This window comes from Salvelinus sp. IW2-2015, linkage group LG4q.1:29, assembly GCF_002910315.2.
Source record: "Salvelinus sp. IW2-2015 linkage group LG4q.1:29, ASM291031v2, whole genome shotgun sequence".
In the NCBI taxonomy this organism is placed as follows: domain Eukaryota; kingdom Metazoa; phylum Chordata; class Actinopteri; order Salmoniformes; family Salmonidae; genus Salvelinus; species Salvelinus sp. IW2-2015.
This window is the reverse complement of record NC_036842.1, coordinates 37,687,379-37,711,533: the sequence shown is the minus strand read 5'-3', so window position 1 is coordinate 37,711,533 and position 24,155 is coordinate 37,687,379. Positions and strand designations below refer to the sequence as shown.

The 24,155-nt window shown below is 39.6% G+C and overlaps 1 protein-coding gene and 1 long non-coding RNA gene across 3 annotated transcripts; both read right to left on the bottom strand.

The window, feature by feature from the left end:
* Nucleotides 1-5,136: 5,136 nt before the first annotated feature.
* Nucleotides 5,137-9,955, bottom strand: LOC139025030 (uncharacterized). 2 transcript variants are annotated; one of them, XR_011476463.1, is made up of 3 exons: nt 9,748-9,955; nt 6,441-6,900; nt 5,137-5,692 (listed from the first exon to the last, which is right to left on the bottom strand). It is a non-coding gene; the product is annotated as an uncharacterized lncRNA (long non-coding RNA). The 2 variants fall into 2 exon arrangements; XR_011476462.1 differs by having other exon boundaries at nt 6,506-6,900; nt 9,748-9,948.
* A 2,397-nt stretch (nt 9,956-12,352) lies between these two features.
* On the bottom strand, nt 12,353-21,032 carry reep5 (receptor accessory protein 5). The gene is made up of 5 exons (XM_023984664.2): nt 20,757-21,032; nt 20,335-20,428; nt 18,240-18,378; nt 13,230-13,398; nt 12,353-12,744 (listed from the first exon to the last, which is right to left on the bottom strand). Exons 1-5 carry the CDS (start codon nt 20,881-20,883, stop codon nt 12,689-12,691), a joined length of 585 nt encoding a protein of 194 aa, XP_023840432.1. The 5' UTR covers nt 20,884-21,032; the 3' UTR covers nt 12,353-12,688.
* Between the last annotated feature and the right edge of the window lie 3,123 nt (nt 21,033-24,155).

The following is a 24,155-nucleotide window of genomic DNA, read 5'->3' as shown; positions in this document are numbered from 1 at the left end:
CTGAGTGCCAGGTCTCTCTCCATTCAGACCTCAATATCAAGCCCGTCTGTCAGTCTGGACTTAATCACATCTTTCAAGTCTCCATGTGCTGGCTCCATGTTCTGTTACCGAAAGGCAGTTAGTACCTGTTTTGTGTCAGATATTACCTATCCTATGTTTAAGTTTGAACAGGTCAGATAAACCCTACCCAATTATGGTATCCCCATCAAATGACTGAGGCTGCCGTCTGAAACACACACACACACACACACACACACACACACACACACACACACACACACACACAACCATACAAGCCAGACACACACACACACACACAACACGAGAGAGCAATGTCTATTACCAATGGAAATTAGGGATAGGTGATGTCTCTCACACAAACATATACTATGTTGAAGTTTTAACAAGTTAGGCTACCAGACTAAATACTGTTCTCCCCATCAATGACTGTTGGTGAACAGGCAAGAGGTGAGGCTGGAGGTGAGGTCTTTGCCAGAGCCCCATTGATGGGCATGGCAACGTAGATCACCTCTGGCCCCTCAACAAAGATACTTGTTGGTCACACAGAGAGAGAGCATTGACTACATTATCAATGTATCAATATCATGATTAGCTTGGTGGAACCAACCTGATTTGCTACATTCATTTTCTATCTCACTTCAGATATCATCAAATGTGAAGTGAAATAGAATGGTGAACACAGCGATCAGGGTGGGTTATGCCCTGGACATTATATGCACCTAAGAAGTAGACAATGAACAACAAATAATGTATTACACATGACCAAAAGAATGTGGACATTCCAAAATCATAGGCATCAATATGGAGTTGGTCCCCCCCTTTGCTGCTATAACAGCCTCCACTCTTATGGGAAGGCTTTCCATTAGATGTTGGAACATTGCTGTGGAGACTTGCTTCCATTCAGCCACAAGAGCATTGGTGAGGTTGGGCACTGATGTTGGGTGATTAGGCCTGGCTCGCCGTTGGCGTTCCAATTTATCCAAAAGGTGTTTGATGGCGTTGAGATCAGGGCACGGTGCAGACCAGTCATGTTCTTCCACACCGATCTCAACAAACCATTTCTGTATGGACCTCGCTTTGTCATGCTGAAACAGGAAAGGGCCTTCCCCAAACTGTTGCCACAAAGTTGGAAGCACAGAATCGTCTAGAATGTGATTGTATGCTGTAGTGTTAAGATTTCCCTTCACCGGAACTAAGGGACCTAACCCGAACCATAAAAACAGCCACAGCCAATGTTTGACTATGGAGATTGCATGGCTGTGTGCTCGATTGTATACACCTGTCAGCAACGGGTGTGGCTGAAATAGACAAATCCACTAATTTGAAGGAGTGTACACATACTTTTGTGTATATATATATATATATATATATATATATATATAGTGTACATGTGTCACGACATTGATTATAGCTCAGTTCATTCTCTCAGCAATGAGTGGTACATGGGTAAAGGAAATTGTGGTTTTGACTTGCAAATCTCTCTTCCCCCACCATCAACACCAACATCTCTGTGTAACCGCTCTCATATGGCTCATCGACAAAGGACACGGTGCTGTTCTCGTTCACGGTTTATTCTGCAAATACATACACAACACTGTAAACTGCAAACTCACCACACAATCTCCATCAAGGTTTAACAAACCTTTTGACCGGATGCTGCGTGATCATGCTTACATATACAGTGGCAATAAAAAGTATGTGAACAATTTGGAATTACCTGGATTTCTGCATAAATTAGTTATCAAATTTTATCTGATTTTAGTCACAGCAATAGACAAACACAGTGTGCTTAAACTAATAACACACCAATTGTTGTATTTTTCTTGTCTATATTGAATACATCATTTAAACATTCACAGTGTAGGTTGGAAAAAGTATGTGAACCCCTAGGCTAATGACTTTTCCAAAAGCTAATTGGAGTCAGGAGTCAGCTAACCTGGAGTCCAATCAATGAGACGAGATTGGAGATGTTGGTTAGAGCKGCCCTGCCCTATAAAACACACTCTCAAAATTTGAGTTTGTTATTCACAAGAAGCATTGCCTGATGTGAACCATGCCTCGAACAAAAGAGATCTCAGAAGACCTAAGAATTGTTAACTTATATAAAGCTGGAAGGGGTTACAAAAGTATCTCTAAAAGGCTTGATGTTCGTCAGTCTGCGGTAAGACAAATTGTCTATAAATGGAGAAAGTTCAGCACTGTTGCTACTCTCCCAAGGAGTGGCCGTTCGGCAAAGATGACTGCAAGAGCACAGCGCAGAATGCTCAATGAGGTTAAGAAGAATCCTAGAGTGTCAGCTAAAGACTTACAGAAATCTCTGGAACATGCTAACATCTCTGTTGACGAGTCTAAGATACGTAAAACACTAAACAAGAATGGTGTTCATGGGAGGACACCCCAGAAGAAGCCACTGCTGCCCCCCAAAAAACAGTGCTAGACATCTGAAGTTCGCAAAAGAGCACCTGGATATTCCACAGCGCTTCTGGCAAAATATTCTGAGGACAGAAAAACTAAAGTTGAGTTGTTTGGAAGGAACACAAAACACTATGTGTGGTGGGGRAAAAAAGGCACAGCACACCAACATCAAAACCCCATCCCAACTATAAAGTATGGTGGAGGGAGCATTTTGGTTTGGGGCTGCTTTTCAGCCTCAGGGCCTGGACAGCTTGCTATCATGGACGGAAAATGAATTCCCAAGTTTATCAAGACATTTTGCAGGAGAATGTAAGGCTATCTGTCCACCGATTGAAGCTCAACTGAAGTTGGGTGATGCAACAGGACCACGACCCAAAACACAGAAGTAAATCAACAACAGAATGGCTTCAACAGAAGAAAATACGCCTTCTGGAGAGGCCCAGTCAGAGTCCTGACCTCAACCCGATTTAAAATGCTGTGGTATGACCTCGAGCGGTTCACACCAGACATCCTAAGAATATTGCTGAACTGAAACAGTTCTGTAAAGATGAATGGCCTAAAATTCCTCCTGACCGTTGAGCAGGTCTGATCCGCAACTACAGAAAACATTTGGTTGAGTTATTGCTGCCAAAGGAGGGTCAACCAGTTATTAAATCCAAGGGTTCACATACTTTTCCCACCCTACACTGTGAATGTTCACACGGTGTGTTCAATAAAGACACGAAAACACATTGTGTGTTATTAGTTTAAGCAGACTGTTTGTCTATTGTTGTGACTTAGATCAAATTAAGATCAAATTKTATGACCAATTTATGCAGAAATCCAGGTAATGACCAAAGGGTTCACATACTTTTTCTTGCCACTGTGTGTGTGTGTATGTGTGTGTGTATATATATACACAGTACCAGTCAAGAGTTTGGACACACATACTCATTCAAGTTTTTTTTCTTTATTTTTACTGTTTTCTACATTGTAGAATAATAGTGAAGACATCAAAACTATGAAATAACACGTATGGAATCATGTAGTAACCAAAGACGTGTTAAACAAAACAAAATATACTTGAGATACTTCAAAGTAGCCACCCTTTGCCTTGATGACAGCTTTGCACACGCTTGGCATTCTCTCAACCAGCTTCACCTGGAATGCTTTTCCAACAGTCTTGAAGGAGTTCCCACATATGCTGAGCACTTGTTGGCTGCTTTTCCTTCACTCTGCGGTCCAACTCATCCCAAACCATCTCAATTGGGTTGAGGTCGGGTGATTGTGGAGGCCAGGTAATCTGTTGCAGCACTCCATCACTCTCCTTCTTGGTCAAATAGCCCTTACACAGCCTGGAGGTGTGTTGAGTCATTGTCCTGTTGGAAAATAAATGATAGTCCCTCTAAGCGCAAATCAGAATGCTGTGGTAGCCATTCTGGTTAAGTGTGCCTTGAATTCTAAATAAATCACTGATACTGTCACAAGCATAGCACCCCCACACCACCTCCTCCATGCTTCACGGTGGGAACCACACATGCAGAGATCAGCCGTTCACCTACTCTATGTCTCACAAAGACAGCGGTTGAAACCAAAAATATTAAATTTGGACACATCAGACCAAAGGACAGATTTCCACCGGTCTAATGTCCATCGCTCGTGTTTCTTGGCCTAAGCAAGTCTCTTCTTATTATTGGTGTCCTTTTTAGTAGTGGTTTCTTTGCAGCAGTTTGACCATGAAGGCCTGATTCACGCAGTCTCCTCTGAACAGTTGATGTTGAAATGTGTCTATTACTTGAACTCTGTGAAGCATTTATTTATATATTTGGTCTTCAATCTAATGAACRTATCCTCTGCAGCAGAGGTAACTCTGGGTCTTCCTTTCCTGTGGAGGTCCTCATGAGAGCCATTTTCATCATAGTGCTTTATGGTTTTTGCGACTGCACTTGAATAAACTTTAAAAGTTCTTTACATTTTCTGGATTGACTGACTTAGTAAAAATGTAATGATGGACTGTMATTTCTCTTTGCTTATTTGAGCTGTTCTTGCCATAATATGGACTTGGTCTTTTACCAAATAGGGCTGTCTTCTGTATACCACCCCTACCTTGTCACAACACAAGTTATTGGCTCAAACGCATTAAAAGGAAAGAAATTCCACAAATGTACTTTTAACAAGGCACACCTGTTAATTGAAATGCATTCCAGGTGACTACCTCATAAAGCTGGCTGAGAGAATGCCAAGTGTGCAAAGCTGTCATCAAAGCAAAGGGTGGTTACTTTGAAGAATCTCAAATATTAAATATTTAGATTTGTTTAACACTTCTTTTGTTAGAACATGATTCCATCTGTTATTTCATAGTTTTGATGTCTTCACTATTATTACACAATGTAGAAAATAGTAAAAAATAAAGGAAAAACCCTTGAATGAGTAGGTGTGTCCAAACTTTTGACTGGCACTGTATATATACACACACGGGATGCAGTTACTCAAATAACACAGCAAGTGGCTCTACAACTATAAATACATATTCATAACCTGGCTGCTTAATTAAGACAATACTCATACAACTAAGGATGTCTATTTCAACCCTGTTACACCTGCAATCCTCCTCCATGCCATTGACCTTCAGATTGTCTCTATATTCTAAAAGAATTCTCAGCAAAAAAGAGGTAGAATTAACGCTCTGCACACCCCGTTATTTTCCTTCACACCTTTTTATTGTACAACTATGATCTGTGATTAATGAACACTGACACTAGTTCATCTTGAATTATGTTTTTTAAATTAACAATTAAAACAAGTTTAAACATATAATTTCAAAATGTACAAATTAGCTAACTTGTTTGTAAATATTAGACATCTTAGTAAGTAGGCTATTATTACGAAAGCTTCATTTCAGGTGAACAAAAAAAGTCCATACCAGATGTGACTAACCTTGATCCACTCCTTGATTTACTTGGTGAGCATATTTCTATTCCAGCCCACCAATAATACACATTATTATCAACTCATTAGGTTTGATCATTTGAATCAGGTGTGTTAGTGCTGGGCTTGAACAGAAGCCGGCACAACCAGCATACCTCCAGGAGAAGGATTGGCCTGCTACAGTTGTAATAAGTTTGTAGCCTAAATTGTGTATTACTTTTAACTGTATTGTTGTATACAACATGTGCTAACATTTACAACCCATGGTATACAAGGATGTGCCAGCAGGTTCTTGGGACATTCACTGGGACCTCTTCATCTGCAGACAGTGTTTCGCAGCTCTCCATATCTAAGGACAGATAACAACACAAAGGAACAGGCTTCATTATATTGCAATTAGACAGCCCCCTGACTATTATCTCTGTTTGTCTTCATGGTTTTCCTATCAAGGACTAGAACTGTAGAATATTTTAATATACACTATGTCATCCCACAACCTGCCCTATCTAACTAGTTAATACACCTACTCCCTTTTCTGACAGCTGGAGCAGAACATCCTTTCACCCTGTTGAAATTTGGAGTATAAGTTTTTAATTTACAACGATAAATAGGCCTACATCAAGATAACAAGCAAATATGAAGTTAGCTAGTTGATTATATTTCACTTAGCTATAGTATGTAAAGTTGTCTAGCTGGCTAGCTAGCAGCTCATTAGCCTACACACAGTTGCCTGTTGTAGCTAGCTAGCTAATAATACTGTAATGAAACAGCAGTGAGCAGGTCTCGAACCCTCGACCCTCCTTTCAAAGAGCGCGTCCCCGCGCTAGTTTGCGACTCTACGTCTTACAGGAACGCGCTCACCGGCCAAGCACACGCACTGTCGTGGATGCAAGGTCCGATCACTTCTGACACCAATGTAATGAAACAGGCAGGGAGCAGGTCTTGAATCCTCAACCTTCTAGCCAAAAGTCCAGCGGCTATCGACTGTGCCACAAAAGCATGCTCGAGCAGCAGTGTCGATATCCGTGCTTATAAACCCAGGGTCGTTACAATACATTGTTGTTGTTTTTTAATTCCAAATGTATTTACTTACTTACTTGAATAGGTTTATTTTGGAGCAAAGGGTTGTCAAGCGGAGGCTCCGCTTCTGGTCAAAACCTACCGTTAGGGGCCAAACTGAATTTGTCTCCTTAGGTTGAAGAGGCAATGTTGCACCTCCTTCACCACGGTGTTGTGTGGTGGGACCATTTCAGGTCCTCTGTGATGTGCACACCAAGGAACTTGAAGCTTTTTTACCCTCCACTCGGGCCACGTCGATGTGAATGGGGCGTGTTGTCTCTGTGGTCTCCTGTAGTCCCAGATCAGCTCTTTTGTTTTGTTGACATTGTGGGAGAGGTTATTTTCCTGGCACCACTCCGCCAGGCTCTGTAGTAGGCTGTCTCGTTGTTGTTGGTAATCAGGCCTACCACTGTTGTGTCATCAGCCAACTTGATGATTGAGTTGGAGATGTGTTTAGCCACACAGTCATGGGTGAACAGGGAGTAATTCAAGAGGGGGCTGAAATTAAACACAGAATAACCCTTGCTAATCAATATACTATTGGGTATGTTGTGGTGGACTGTCATTACAATTGCTTCAGGGGAGCCTGGTAAAAAATATGTTTGCAGTGTAGCTATAGCCACATAGTGGCTCTGAATTCACTGTCTGCATGCAGTCAAAGCTATAACCACTTTTGGAGCGAACTAGTGCTCTCGAATCGTATCCTGATGTAGACAGCAGATGGTAGTTGTATTCATAACATAGCTAGCCAACATACATTTAGAGAAAACAAGTTATATTAAGTGGCTAGCTAGTAGGGATGTAACGATTCTCCGATATGCATCGGTCCCCGGTTCAAATGTTTAAAAGATATGAGTGCATCTGTCTGTGGGAGCCCAAACCAATCTAAATGAAGCATGCATCGGTCAGAGAACCGACTCAAACCTTAGGAATTGCCAGTTCACTAATGTTTTTTACTCCTATTGCTTTACTCCAAAAATACCTATTATCTGTTGTGACTGAATTGATGCGTCTTCTCCTTCAGGTCAGTAGCCTATCAAACTTTTGTCTTATTTTAAATACATTTTCCCTTTAATTTTGTACATTTCACCCTAAATTATCATTACCGAAATCCTTCTGGATTAAATTCTCTGGTCATTTTATACCATTTAAAAAACTTTTTTAAACCTAATTTATTTGAATAAAACACTATGTTGCTGTAGTTTGTCCATAAATCTGAAGTCAGATTTTCCAGTCTTTTGTTTAACTCCGGCATTTTCATTAGGGGAGCAGTGTTAAAAAATATTTGAAATATTTTGTTTATTACTTTTTTGGACTTCGAAAACTGTTACGGTAATGACAATTTGGTGAAAATGTTGGTAAAATGCATAATATCTGATCAAAAACATAATCATTATGAAATAGATAAGTACAGATCTAATCTCAGTGATTAAAGTTTCATTTTTGCGTCTTTTACTTAAGGTTTTGTACACAAGCTGAAAATACAATATTTTTGGTTATGGAAAATATATTTCACAGCTGTTTAGATGGTACAATGATTCTCTACATTATACTTGATTGTATTTTTCACAAACTGAAACTAGGCGTACTATTAGAATTTTAGCAACCCGGAAATGGCAGAGCGATTTCTGCATAGTGCATCTTTATAYAGTCAGTGTGTAGAGCGTTGAGGAGGAGTCGACCGTGTCCGGAAGCGAATTCACCATAACTTTTCTGGATTAAGGTTCACTCAAACATAATTTTAAGCTTGGTTTAACTATTGACAATTACAGCTGATTTCGGGATTGTATATCGATTTGCTCTCCTTAAATAAGTAATTTATTAGTTTCAATCTCTAAATTGTTTAATCAAACTTTTCGCCACCAGCTCCTGATATCAGGGCATAAAAACTACAATCTGTCTCCTGAATTAGCCTAGATGGCGCACATGCGCACCAGGCCCAAGCTTGTTTTTCCTRGCTAAACTAGCTGGCTTGCTGAACTATACTAGTTTTCGTCCTAATTGACAAACTTCATTGGTACTCCACCCTCAACTTCAAAACTACTCTACTCTCTATACAATCATGTTGTACATTTTTTTAAATTATGTTTTGTTGAATAGTCATGACTGGTTCGAGATATCTGCCGTAARATGGCGGTGKCGAAGGATATCATTGCTACTTAATGCGGATCCAAGTTCAGTTTTAAGATCCACCGGCATCATTGACGTAGGGTTAGCTGGACTTTATTAAACTCGACAGATCGCAATGACTACAATGAATGGCTAAATTACTTCTGGACACAAAGGGTCCACTGAGCTTCTCCTCACCACTCTATTTGGTCATGTTTACATGAACATGGTAATTTCATAAAGGACTGCAATAATTTAGCATTCATTGGTCAGAGCGGGAGAAGCTCTCTGTAAAATTCCAAACGTATAAACTATTCGCTTTCGAGAGAAGGGTAAAAATTMAAAGCTGCATTATATTAATTGGCTAAATGCCATGCTAAGTGCGTACGGCCCAGTACATCACTGGGGCCAAGCTTCCTGCAATTCAGGACCTATATAAGGACCTATATAATAGGCGGTGTCAGAGGAAAGCCCATAAAATTGTTAGACTCCAGTCACCCAAGTCATAGACTGTTTTCGCTGCTACYGCACAGCAAGCGGTACCAGAGCACCAAGTCTAGGACCAAAAGGCTCCTTAACAGCTTTTACACCCAAGCCATAAGACTGCTGAACAAATAATCAAATGGCCACTGGACTATTACATTGACCCTCCCCCCATTTGTTTTGTACACTGCTGCTACTTTTATGCATAGTCACTTCACCCCTACCCACATGTACAAATTACCTCTAACCTGTACCCCCGCACACTGACTCAGTACCGGTACCCCCTGTATATAGCCTTGTTATTGTGTTACTTTTTATTATTTTTTTGTTTATTTCGTAAATATTTTCTTAAGTCTTCCTGAACTGCACTGTTGGTTAAGGGCTTGTAAGTAAGTATTTCACGGTAAGGTCTACACTTGTTGTATTCGGCGCATGTGACAAATAAAGTTTGATTTCTAAATATACAGTGCATTTTTCCCCCCCAAAAAAATCTAACACGTATCAGAGCCCATGCATCTTGATGGGTATCGAATTGTTCATGAAAGGAGAGAAGCACATCCCTAGTAGATAACAGGCGTTAGAAACGTTTGGTGATCAATGAGACAGAGCTAGTTAACCAGCTGAGCTAGCAAACAATGTTACATAAGTAACATTTTGGATTGGAAAAATACTCCCAACAGGCTCTGCAGTTCAGAAATCACAGTAGAAAGTAATCATGATGCACTGTTMAATTATTTATTCATTAAAACATACMTTTTTTGAAGAAAACGCAGTTTTTGCCACAGCCTTCAATGGCTCTCATGCGTTTTAAACGTGAGCTTGTCCAAAGTGTCGGACTGGAAGACAGCTGCTATCCATTGGAGCACTGCAATTGGTTTCCCAAAACTCTGGGGCCAGGCTTAGCAAAAGGTCATCGGGTGAAAGTTTGCAGTATTACATTCCTCGAGCGTATCAAAGTTATATGTGTGTTGTGATTCGCGAGCGGGATACATTTATAGCCTGGTAAAAACGTTATAGCCTATTGTGCAATATGTTCCAAAATGCAAATAAAATACACGTATTTTCGGAGATGCAGTTCGTGAACATAGTGTTTCTGTATTTGTCTGGCTACGATGTACATTTCAACACGTCTTTACTCCATGATTGTAACGGTGTAACAAGAACCCAGCATTATTTCCTAAATTAAAAAAATCCATGCGTCATAAATTAGAAAACATCAGARAGTAGAAGTTACATTTATTAGACCTCGATATTTTCATKTCTCTCTTTCAATGCATTTCTCTTGAAACCAAGCAGAAAATGATGTGCGGTAAGCACAATTATAAGTTACATCAAATAAATGTAATTTRTGATTTCTAATAATTTATGATGCATGCTTTTTTTCTTTTGGAAATAATGCTAGGATCTTGTTACACCGTTACACAGTCATGGAGTAACTTAAAGACGTGTTGAAATGTACCCGAGTCCGGGTTATTCAATTGASTATAATATCCTAATTTAGCACAAGTTGTAAGGATAGGTCTGAACAATGGCGACGAGGATAACGTTTGAAAAAGTATAGTTAAATCTGAAAAGTGTGTTCGTGACGACAAGATGGAACTAAAGTTTGACTGCTACAGTGAACCTGCTACGCTAGCTCCGCATTTTCCCTGACACTCAAAAGTACTCATTACATGTTGAATGGTTAGCAGGACAGGAACATGATMCAATTCATACACACTGGTTGATTGCGTTAAGAGCAGTTCTCGGGTGGTAAARGATTAATACTATCTGCATACAATTCCCAACAACGCACAGAAAAATGACAGTCAGGTTGCACCTCAAGCGAGAGGGAAAACCAGACTTCATCACACCWCTATCAGTAACCATGGAGATACGTGCTGCTGCTCACACCAAYGCACCACATTACAACGGCCCATCCCACGGTCCCCAACACCGAGTAGGCTTCCTTTCACCCTTCATTTCATGCACAACCAGGACATTGGCAATGTTGCACGGATATCATGCTTGAAAAACATTTCCCAAATATGATACTGGTTACCTGGCAATGGTTTCTTGTTGACAATCCTTGAACACAGCGCCAGGCCTWCAGGTACGTGTGAAATAAAGCGGAGGGAGGGAGAGAACACTCAATATTCTCAGTGGTGTCGTAATAATACTTAAGTAGTTTTTTATATATCTGTACTTTACTATTTATATTTTAAATAAAACAATCCCTACTGCCTCTGATCTAACAGACTCACTAAACAGAGAACACGTCGTCTGTACTGCCTCTGATCTGGCAGACTCACAACACAAATACATATTTTGTGAGTGTTGTAGTGTGCCCCTGGCTATCCGTACATTTTCAAAACAAAATGGGKCCGTCTGCCATATAAAGAAATTTGAAATGATTTCTACTTTTGATATTTGAGTATATTTTAGCAGTTATATTTACAACCAAATACTTTTACTCAAGTAGTATTTTACTGGGTGACTTTCACTAGAGTATGAAAAATGGGTACTTTTCCCACCACTGAATATTCTGGCATCTCATGCACCGCTGCCAGCATGTGTTCAGCACTCTCATCTACCTTTCACCTCTGCATCTCTACCCAATAAACATACACACAAAAAAAAGTCCATTATTGATCATGGATGTACATCAATTGTTCCTCACTCATATATCAGTCTATCGTGTTACCAAAGGATACATGGGAAGGTTTCTGCTTCAAGCCCAGAGGGATATACGTCAAAACAGGATCAATGAGTTAGCCTGCTAACTTGCCTATTCAGAAAAAGTTTTGTTTAGAAGGATATGTTTGAAATTGGCATCATCTACTTAACAACCAAAAACACATATCTAAGTCTAGCTTTATGAACCAGAAAATAAATGGTTCTTTCTGGTTGTTTGTCAAAGTTAACTTGCTTTGTAGCATACCCCTCTGGACCGGGCTACATAAGCGGGAACTAACCTGGCAACAAGATGGCTGCTGATCTCTGATCCCAGGTACTATTCACTGCCGACGTGTCCGTGAGCAAGTCACTTAACCCCCTACAATTGCCCCAGCGATGCTGATCTGCAGCCGAGTCTTTGCTGCTGCCAGCCTTGTGTGCTGTTTATTAGGTTGGATTTTGTATCAGCAAATCAATCCTTTTCCATTGAAAGTTGAACAGTAAAGTTAATCTTCTATCAGTATCTTTCTTCTATAAGCAGGCCCCAATTTACAGGGGAGGTTCTGGTATGCAAATAAAAATAGTAAATCCAGCCAAAATGTTAGCTATTGGTCTAGTACACGTCACAAACTCTCTGCCAAAAATAACATTGTAAAAAAGACCATAATCCATACATAATGGAGGGAGAGAAACAATGGAGAAATAACAGCAAGTTTCTTTTTATTTTATTTGGGTACTTAAAGCGTAGCAGGAGGGGAAACAACATCACTGGCTCATYACAGCCTAAAGGTACGCAAACAAGTTAAAGGTTTCAAACGGTTTTACATCACTCTTGTGAATATGTGACCATCTATCGCTGTTTTTTTTTTGTTTTTTTACAGACAAACTGTGCAAGACCAAGATGCTATCCTTCAGATAATTTATAAAATAATAAACAATAAAAAAAATCCAAGGCAACATTTATTGAGCTGTGTAACACAGTCCACTCCAGAGATGACAATGCTGTTGAACTTTGGGGAACTTTGTCCTCGCGGCGCCTTTAGGAGTCCTTCTTCATCCCCTCCTCCCACATCAAGTTCGCCGTCGCTTTCTTCGCTGTGGAACAAAAACATTGTCTGTCTGTCAAGAGGCCTACCTCAACACCGTCTGCCTATCAAGAGGCCTACCTCAACAACACCGTCAGTCTGTCTGTCTGTCTGAGGAGCAGTCACTCAGACAATTTGACAATGAAAATTAATGGTCAAGACCAGAGCATTCCAATTAATGTGATGCTGACCTTTAAAAAAAATTGGACATATCAACAATGGCCATTTAAAATCTGTCAATGTGACAGGTTCACCGTTCCTCAATAATGCAATGAAGAAAACGTGTTACATTTATGAAAACTGTCTGAACCCATTCCTCAAAACCTGTCAGAGCGAAAGGCATCACCGTCAACTACTTTCAAAGAGCAGATACTGCATATTTAATCCTTTTAAAATGATAAAGATAAGATTCAAAAGGGCAAAAGCAGAGACGGTTTTAAAAAGGATTCACCGTACTTCAGAGAGACATTGAAAACAGATGCCCGGTGTGCCTACCTTCATCTTTGAACTTGTCCGCAGCCTCTGACGCCTTGCCCTTGAGGTCCTTGGCTATGTTGTCAATCTTGGTCTCGTGCTTGAGGAAAATGGGACGGATGATCCGCGTGTATATCTGGATGGAACCGTTAGARGGAGTTGGAGCCATGCACCACACCAAGAAGGCACACTGAGGGGAAACAAACAAAATAACGTTTTCACCCAATGCTTCCAGGAAACGCCGCCAAGAATAAAGTCTGAGTAAGTGCTCTAGCAAATTACACAAGCTGGCAGGCATGAGCTCYGTTGCCATGGAGATTTAGATGGGAAGGAAATAAGGACATCTGCTTCATACCAGCACATGATGGATGTAGATTAAGGAAGRAGATTAAGTTATTGAATCGAGTCAATATAATGTTATGATTTAACATGCTTTTAATACCCTAACGATGAGCTACTGTGCCTTCAGAAAGTATTGCACCCCTGGACTTTTCCTAAATGTTGGTGTGTTACAGCCTGAATTTAAAATGTATTAAATAGATTTTGTYGTCACTGGCCTAAACACAATAGCCCATAACGTCACAGTGGAACTATGTAGAAATGTTTAGCTTTTAATTTGTAATGTCTGGRGGCAATAAGTATTCAACCCCTTTGATATGGAAAGCCTAAATAAAGTTCACAAGTAAAAATTTGCTTAACAAGTCACATAATAAGTTGCATGAACTCGCTCTGTGTGCAATAAGTGTTTACATTTTTTTTAATGTGTATCAATACAAAGATACAGGCGTCCTTCCTAACTCAGTTGCTGGAGAGGAAGGAAACCGCTCARGGATTTCACTGTAAAACAATTACAGAGTTTAATGGTTGTAATAGGAGAAAACTGAGGATGGGTCAACAGCATTGTAGTTACTCCACAATACTAACCTAATTGACAGAGTGAAAAGAAAGAAACATGTACAGAATAAAATATTCCAAAATATGCATCCTGTGTGCAACAAAGAAAAGTAATACTGCAATAAATGTGGCAAAGCAATTCACTTTCTGTCCTAAATGCTAACTTATGTTTGRGGAAAATCCAACACAACACATTACGGAGTACCACTCTCCATATTTTCAAGGATAGTGGTAACTGCATCATGTTATGGGTATGCTTGTAATTGTTAAGGACGGGGGGAGTTTTTTTWAATAAAAAAAKAAACGGAATGGAGCTAAGCACAGGCAAAATCCCAGAGGAAAACCTACTTCAGTCTGCTTTCCACCAGACACTGGGAGATGAATAAAAATTTCAGCCGGACAAACCTAAAATACAAGGCCAAATCTAACCTGGAGTTGCTTACCAAGAAGACAGTGAATGTTCCTGAGTGGCYAAGTTACATGTGGCAAGACCTGCAAAAGGTTATCTAGCAATGATCAACAACCAATTTGACAGAGCTTGAATTATTTTTTAAAGAATAACGGGCAATTGTTGCACAATCCAGGTGGGGAACGCTCTTAAGAGACTTCCCCAGAAAGACTCAAAGCTGTAATTTCTGCCAAAGGTGATTATAACATATTGACTCTGGGTTGAATACTTATCTAATCAAGATATTAGTGCTGAGAGATTAGTCCTTTTTTAGGTTGGTTCAGATTAGTTCGATTATTTAAAAAAATAACAGATTTAGATTATTTAGGTTGAATGCTGTRACACAGAATAAAGTAATTAATAAAAGTTCCATGACGGTAGTGACAGCCCATTACTGCTAATCACTTATTAACCATCATGTATTACTTTAAAATATTTCAGTTGTTGTGTATTACATTTGTTTTATTTGATTACTTTAATATTTCATTCCAAGTCATCTCATCTCTATAGATCTGCTGTCTGACAAAAATCACTTTTCTAGTTCTTCAAACTAAATAAGGCATACATTCATTACTGCTGAATACCAACTATCACTTAGATCATGTATTTTCAGGTAGAGATGCCCRATACCCCTCACAATAACGCATTCTGTCTCTTCCGTAGCAGGCATAAAAGAAACACAGACCGGACAAGTAGATAAGAAATGGATTATGGTCATTATAGTTAATTACCACGTTTTATGAGCCAAACTATGTCGAATATTGGCCTGTTGATCTGATAAACACGACCAGTCAAAAGTTTTAGAACACCTACTCATTCAAGGGTTTTTATTTATTTGTACTATTTTCTACATTGTAGAATAATATTGAAGACATAAAAACTATGAAATAACACATATGGAATCATGTAGTAACCAAAAAAAATGTGTTTTTTAAAAAATCAATATATTTTGAGATTCTTCAAATAGCCACCCTTTGCCTTGATGACAGCTTTGCACAATCTTGGCATTCTCTGAACCAGCTTAACCTGGAATGCTTTTCCAAAAGTCTTGAAGGAGTTCCCACATATGCTGAGCACTTGTTGGCTCATCCCAAAATTTGGATGAGGTCGGGGGATTGTGGAGGCCAGGTCATCTGATGCAGCACTCCATCACTCTCCTTCTTGGTAGAATAGCCCTTACACAACCTGGAAGTGTGCTGGGTCATTGTCCTGTTGAAAAACAAATGATAGTCCCACGAAGCCCAAACCAGATGGGATGGCGTATCGCTGCAGAATGCTGTGTTAGCCATGCTGGTTAAGTGTGCCTTGAATTYTAAATACATCACTGACAGTATCACCAGCAAAGCACCATAACACCTCCTCTTCCATGCTTAACGGTGGGAAATACACATGCGGAGATAATCCGTTCACCCACACTGCGTCCCACAAAGACACGGTGGTTGGAACCAAAAACCTCCAATTTGGACTCCAKACAAAATGCATTAAGGAAAGAAATTCCACAAATTAACTTTTAACAAGGCACACCTGTTAACTTGTTATGGATAGGGGGCAGCATTTTCACGTTTGGATGAAAAGCGTGCCCAGAGTAAACTGCCTGCTACTCAGTCMCAGTTACTAATATATGCATATTATTAGTATATTTGGATAGAAAACACTCTGAAGTTTCTAAAACTGTTTGAATGATGTCTGTGAGTATAACAGAACTCATATGGCAGGCAACAWCCTGAGAAAAAATCCAACCAGGAAGTGGGAAATCTGAGGTTGGTTGTTTTTCAACTCATTCCCTATTGAAGATACAGTGGGATATGGGTCAGAACCTAGTTTGATGCTTCTACTGTGAAGTGGAGCCGAATGAGAGGGGAATGAGTCAGAGGTCTACCAGAATGCATTGAGCTCGTGACGCTCGTTCACGTGAGAGCGAGCTCTGTTCCATTGCTTTTCTGAAGACAAAGGAATTCTCCGGTTGGAACATTATTGAAGATTTATGTTAAAAACATCCTAAAGATTGATTCTATACTTCGTTTGACATGTTTCTACGGACTGTAATATGACTTTTCGTCTGAACTTTTGCCTGGACCTGCCCGCGCGTCGTGAGTTTAGATTGTGTACTGAACGTGCGAACAACAAGGAGGAATTTGGACATAAATGGACTTTATGGAACAAATCAAACATTTATTGTGGAACTGGGATTCCTGGGAGTGCATTCTGACGAAGATCATCAAAGGTAAGTGAATATTTATTATGCTATTTCTGACTTATGTTGACTCCAACATGGCGGATATCTTCTTGGGTTGTGTTGGTCTCTGTACGCCGTACTCAGATGATTGCATGGTTTGCTTTTTCCGTAAAGTTTTTTTGAAATCTGACACAGCGGTTTCATTAAGGAGAAGTATATCTTTAAATCTGTGAATAACACTTGTATCTTTTATCAATGTTTATTATGAGTATTTCTGTGATTTGATGTGGCTCTGTGCAAATTCATGGGATGTTTACTGAGGATTGTGGATATAAATATGAACTTGATCGAACAAAACATACATGTATTGTGTAACATGTTGTCCCAGGAGTGTCATCTGATGAAGAATATCAAAGGTTAGTGATTAATTTTATCAATATTTCTGCTTTTTGTGACTCCTCTCTTTGGTTGGAAAATCGCTGTATGCTTTCTGTGACTAGTTGCTGACCTAATGTTCTGCTTTCGCCGAAAAGCTTTTTTGAAATCAGACACTGTGGTTGGATTAACGAGAATTTTATATTTAAAATGGTGTCTAATACTTGTATGTTTGAGAAAATGTAATTATGAGATTTCTGTTGATTGAATTTGGCGCCCTGCAATTTCATTGGCTGTTGGCGAGGGGTCCCGAGTCCTAGACAGTTTAATTGAAATGTATTCCAGGTGACTACCTCTAAGCTGGTTAAGAGAATGCCAATAGTGTGCAAAGCTGTCATCAAGGCAAAGGGTGGCTATTTGAAGAATCTCAAATATAAAATATTATGATTTGTTTAGCACTTTTTTGGTTACTACATGATTCCATATGTGTTATTTCAGAGTTTTAGTGTCTTCACTATTATTCTACTATGTATAAATAGTAAAAATAAAGAAAAAGTACATGTTCTAAAACTTTTGACCGGTAGTGTAGCTCTAGAGAAACTGTGCAATGTGTGCATTGAGCTCGCAGGGGGGTGAAACGAACAAATTGGAATTCAAATTATTGAACAGACATCAGTAATTTAGTCATTTAAAACAAAAAAAAAGAATTGCAATTTTTTGTCTTCATGAATTGTTTTACACATTTTAGCATTGTTCTTCTACTTTGACATTAGTTTTGTGTAGATCGTAGACAAAATTAGAATTAAATCCATTTTAATCCCACTAACAACAAAATGTGGAAAAAGTCAAGGGGTGTGAATACTTTYTGAAGGTACTGTAAGTGTGATTTATTTTCAGAATTCACACCTTTTGAAGTTGAAAACATTTCAGCCAATTATTTAACTATGGGGTGTGTTTGGATGTTGGCAACTGTGTGCAGAAGGTTTCACAATAGCAGGACAATTTGACAACTGAGGAAACGGTGTATGTGCACTGCACATCATGCCCTCAATGTTAATCTCATTGAATAGTATCAAAGATTAGGAAACCACTGTACTTCAGGACCTTGAGGTTAAGGACAAACACCAGTATGCATTACCTTTCCCATGTAGTAAAATGGGAACCAGGACAGGAAGATGTCAGCAAAGAACTCTGCCACGCTGAACACTCCATACACCACCCAGTAGGTCAGCCATTTTGTGTCATCATCTTTGGTTACACTCTCAATGGCTTTGATCCTGCAATTAAAGGATAAGTCCATGTTAGCGACAGGATGCCTAAAAGCATAATGGAAAAGTATTATGCAAGATGACRTGAACACACTGAGCAGATTTCATAACAAACACGAATTCGCATTGATTTTATATTTGGGAAAGAATAGCCAGGCTGTCAAGCTACAGGCTAAAGAAAGAACATAATAGATACCATACGGCCTGGCAACTAGGTTTCCATGGTAATATTGTGAGTCTTGTGTCAATGTTTTGCATGCCAAATAAGAGTGAGTGTTCCATTTTATCTTTGAACAGCATTGTTTCACTATGTGCTGACGTTTGTAAACGCATCCATATCTAAACAAGTTATGAATTTAATAATATAACTTGTTGTACRAGGATAACACTATACGTCAGAGTTCAGTTGAACTTTGTCCAGACATGTAGAGTTAATCACAAGGAGCAACTGTGGTTGGGACCAACTGAAATGACTGAGTCACTTGMGTTTTGTTTCTGTGGTTAATCATGCGCATCTGGATTTTCCTCTCTGTGCTTATTGCCCAGTCTCTTGCAACACYCCACAAGAGCAGTGGCCTCAACAATATCATGGCTGCTTTGCCCACATTTGAGCCTACATGTTGAATAACTCAAATATTGTCCTCATTGCAGATCCATAGACTGCTGTATGGTAAGTGTGTCTGGGAGAAAATGTGATCTCCTCACCCCGAGGAGTGATTTGATATCATTCATAGATGAGTTTGATTAGACCATCCACACCAAAAGTGTTAGATTGTGACATTTTAATGTTTCAACGGTTTTTGCACAATAGAGAGCGGAACCAGAACACAAAGTAGCAAGTTATTCATGTGGCAATACATTTCATAGGATTACGGGCTATAGCATATTGCTGCACTATCAAAGTATTTTACRCAACTTTAGACACAGGAAACCATACATTACTACCTTATGAAAGATGCCATTAACCCAGAACAGTCTAAGCCCCTGGGATACAAACKCATTCACTACATGCAACAACAGATAGTAGTTATCCGCTGCCCCCCCCCTTTGTTCTTTAGTGTCTGTCCTATAGGCCAAGTCGTTCGGACGCTACAGACGATTTTGAGAGATTTCCGGGAMGTCTCATGGTCTGACAAACACCGCTCTAGCTCTGCCACCTTTCACCGCAGACACGGAAGTGTAACGTTGGCGGATGCGGTGGATTGAGCCGCCACCAATGCAACAAAAAGAAACATCTCTCTAGTTTAAATTGACAGATTCTTATGGGGATTTTTTGTATTGTGCTAATTTGATTTCCGCGGAGGCGCGAACATAGACTCTAGGTTTTTTAAAGGTGATATCAAACACACACCCGACCTGCAGACAAAATTGTCTACAATTGGACCTTAGTTATTATATAACAACTTGTAGTAAGATGCTGCTGGCATATTGCCGAGTACTTTACCAGTGCCATTAAAATAATCCTGACTCTCAAGCTAATAGTAAGGTAAACATGCACTTTGGACCCAGACCTTCTTCAACATGGGCTACTGTAGGACTGACTACATGGTTAACACCCATCAAGCAAAATGTGTTTAAAATTATTCACAAGATCAAATAGGTGTAACCGATGTGAAATGGCTAACTAGTTAGCGGTGGTGCGCGCTAGCAGCCTTTCAGTCGGTTACGTCACTTGCTCTGAAACCCACCGCTAACTAGCTAGCCATTTCACATCCGTTACATAGGCTCTCTCCGTGCAACGTGGGTGATTGATTCCCCGTTGGGCCTTGTTTTCTGTGGGCAATGTTGAAATAGCATAGTGATGTTGTGTTTATGCTATTGGGCGTGCGTGTGAAGAACAGGGTAGGGTGTGTCAAATATGACGCAATTCATTAATTGTTTTTGCTGAGAACAGGGCAGCAACAATTTAATATTTGGACTGCTATCCTAAATGACCAATTCACGAGAAGAAGAACAAAAACTTACGATATGTAGGCTGGATAAGCAAATCCGATGAGGTTGCACAGTAGGGAGGCTCCATACCCAATAACCAGGTAAATTGCGAGAATGACGACGACAGCTGCAAGATAATAACATCTGTTTATTAGCCTATAGGCTACAAATATGTMATCGATTAATATAAGTGATTGTGTAAATATCATCTAGTAAAATAAAAATGGTGTACAGTATGCTCATGTGGAAACGTATTGTATTATGACAAAGCCCATCAAAACGTACAACCATTTATTTGATCAGAATATTGACTTGACGTTATTTGTCAAGAGAACAAACTGCCACGACCGATGCAGGCTGTGTTACCAGAACTCTTACAGCATACCCTCATTTTCTTTTCAATAAATAGATCCCTTGTGCTCCCCCCCCCCATCTCATAACAGCAAAATACTTACCGATTGCGATATAGGCCCTGTTTACTCCAGTTTTAGCTTCGATCTTTGCCAATGCATCGGTCATGAAATTCTTTTCATGAAGAAACTTGTCGAATCTTTCTTTTATGTCCTGTACCATTGCTGCCATGATTTTCGTGTTGTATGGTGCTGGTTGGCTATTGAACTGCGACACCCATGCAACTCTATCCCGCTTCTTCTCGCTGTTCAGAGTAAATGAATGGAAGCACGGCCAGAATCACACTGAACGAAACGTCACTGCAATATGTCTACAGCCACACCCAATACTTTGATGACGTTGCTAAATTGTATCAAATCAAATTTTATTTGTCACATGCTTCGTAAACAACAGGTGTAGACTAAACGTGACATGCTTACTTATGGGGCCTTTCCAACAATGCAGAGAGAGATAAAAAAAAATAAAAAAATTATAATAGAAAAATAATAACACAAGCAATAAATACACAATGACAAACGATAACTTTGCTATATACACGCAGCTACTCTTCCTGGGGTCCAGCAAAATTAAGGCAGTTTATACAATTTTTAAAATATACAATACATTCACTGATTTCACAAAACACTGTGTGCCCTCAGTCCCCTGCTCCACCACTACCACATATCTACAGTACTAAATCCATGTGTATGTATAGTGTGTATGTATGCATGTGTCTGTGCCAACGTTTGTGTTGCTTCACAGTCCCCGCTGTTCCATAAGGTGTTTTTTTCATCTGTTTTTTTAAATCTTATTTTACTGCTTGTGTCAGTTACTTGATGTGGAATAGAGTTCCATGTAGTCATGGCTCTATGTAGTACTGTGTGCCTCCCATAGTCTGTTCTGGACTTGGGGACTGTGAAGAGACCTCTTGTGGCATATCTTATGGGGTGGGTGTCCGAGCTGTGTGCCAGTGTAACAGTATAACTTTAGACCGTCCTCTCGCCCCGACCCGGGCGCGAACCAGGGACCCTCTGCACACATCAACAACTGACACCCACGAAGCGTCGTTACCCATCGCTCCACAAAAGACGCGGCCCTTGCAGAGCAAGGGGAACCACTACTTCTATGTTTCAGAGCAAGTGACGTAACTGATTGAAACGCTATTAGCGCGTACCCGCTAACTAGCTAGCCATTTCACATCCGTTACACCAGTAGTTTAGACAGACAGCTCGGTGCATTCAACATGTCAATACCTCTCATAAATATAAGTAGTGATGAAGTCAATCTCTCCTCCACTTTCAGCCAGGAGAGACTGACATGCATATTATTAACATTAGCTCTCTGTGTACATTCAAGGGCCAGCCGTGCTGCCCTATTCTGAGCCAATTGCAATTTTCCTAAGTCCTTTTTTTGTGGCATCTGACCACACGACTGAACAGTAGTCAAGGTGCGACAAAACTAGGGCCTGTAGGACCGGCCTTGTTGATAGTGTTGTTAAGAAGGCAGAGCATCGCTTTATTATAGACAGACTTCTCCCCATCTTAGCTACTACTGCATCGATATGTTTTAACCATGACAGTTTACAATCTAGGGTTACTCCAAGCAGTTTAGTCATCTCAACTTGCTCAATATCCACATTATTTATTACAAGATTTAGTTGAGGTTTAGGGTTTGAGTGTTTTGTTCCGAATTCAATGCTTTTAATTTTAGAAATATTTAGGGCTAACTTATTCCTTGCCACCCACTCTGAAACTAACTACAGTTCTTTGTTGAGTGTTGCAGTCATTTCATTCGCTGTAGTAGCTGACGTGTATAGTGTTGAGTCATCCGCATACATAGACACTCTGGCTTTACTCAAAGTCAGTGGCATGTCGTTAGTAAAAATTGAAAAAAGCAAGGGGCCTAAACAACTATCCTGGGGAATTCCTGATTCTAACTGGATTATATTTGAGAGACTTCCATTAAAGAACACCCTCTGTGTTCTGTTAGACAAGTAACTCTTTATCCACATTATAGCAGGGGGTGTAAAGCCATAACACATACGTTTTTCCAGCAGCAGACTATGATCGATAATGTCAAAAGCTGCACTGAAGTCAATCAAGACAGCCCCCACAATAATTTTATCATCAATTTCTCTCAGCCAATCATCAGTCATTTGTGTATGTGCTGTGTCAGTATCGAGTCGATGTGCAGGGGTACGTACGACGTAATTGAGGTATATATTGTACCAGTCAAAAGTTTGGACACCTACTCATTCAAGGTTTTTTCTTTATTTTTACTATTTTCTACATTGTAGAATAATAGTGAAGACATCAAAACAATGAAATAACACATATTGGAATCATGCAGTAACCAAAGACATGTTAAACAACTCAAAATATATTTGAGATTCTTCAAAGTAGCCCCCCTTTGCCTTGATGACAGCTTTGCACACTCTTGGCATTCTCTCAACCAGCTTCACCTGGAATACTTTTCCAACAGTCTTGGAGTTCCCACATATGCTGAGCACTTGTTGGCTGCTTTTCCTTCACTTTGCGGTCCAACTCATCCCAAACCATCTCAATTGGGTTGAGGTTGGGTGATCAAGGCAAAGGGTGGCTATTTGAAGAATCTGACATTTAAAATGTATTTTGATTTGTTTAACACTTTTTTTTGGTTACTACATGATTCCATATGTATTATTTCATAGTTTTGATGTCTTCACTATTATTCCAAGATGTAGAAAATAGTACAAATAAAAACCCTTGAATGAGTAGGTGTTCTAAAACTTTTGACTGGTAGTGTAGCTCTAGAGGAACTGTGCAATGTGTGCATTGAGYTCGCAGGGGGGGAACAAACAAATTGGAATTCAAATTATTGAACAGACATGAGTAAATTAGTTGTTTAAAAAATGAAAAAATAACCCCAATTATAATAAAGAAAAACCCTTGAATTAGTAGGTGTGTCCAAACATTTGACTGGTACTATATGTACATATACAGTAGGTAGGGATGAAGTTACTAGGCAACAATAGATAGTGCACTGTAACAGCAGTTTATGTGATGAGTCAAAAGAGTTAGTGCAAAAAGAGTCAATGACGATAGTCCGGGTAGTTATTGGGTAGTTATTCGTTAACTATTTTTAACTAACTATTTAGTAGTCTTATGGCTTGGGGGTAGAAGCTGTTCAGGGTCCTGTTTTTTCCAGACTTGGTGCATCGGTATCGCTTGCCGTGCGGTAGCAGAGGGACCATTTTTTATATGATATATTTTGCTGCTACAGCCCAGTCACACAYATCTCCTTTATGAAACATTTAATATGCCTACACATTAATATGTCAGCCTATGAAAACACAAAATATTTATAATGTCTATAATGTCATATATAATGTCACGTAACCTAATATTTGTTTTATTTTATTCATATGCATGTTCATTCAAAAAGGTCAATCCTAGGGTTCACTGACATTCTGCCATTCATATCCT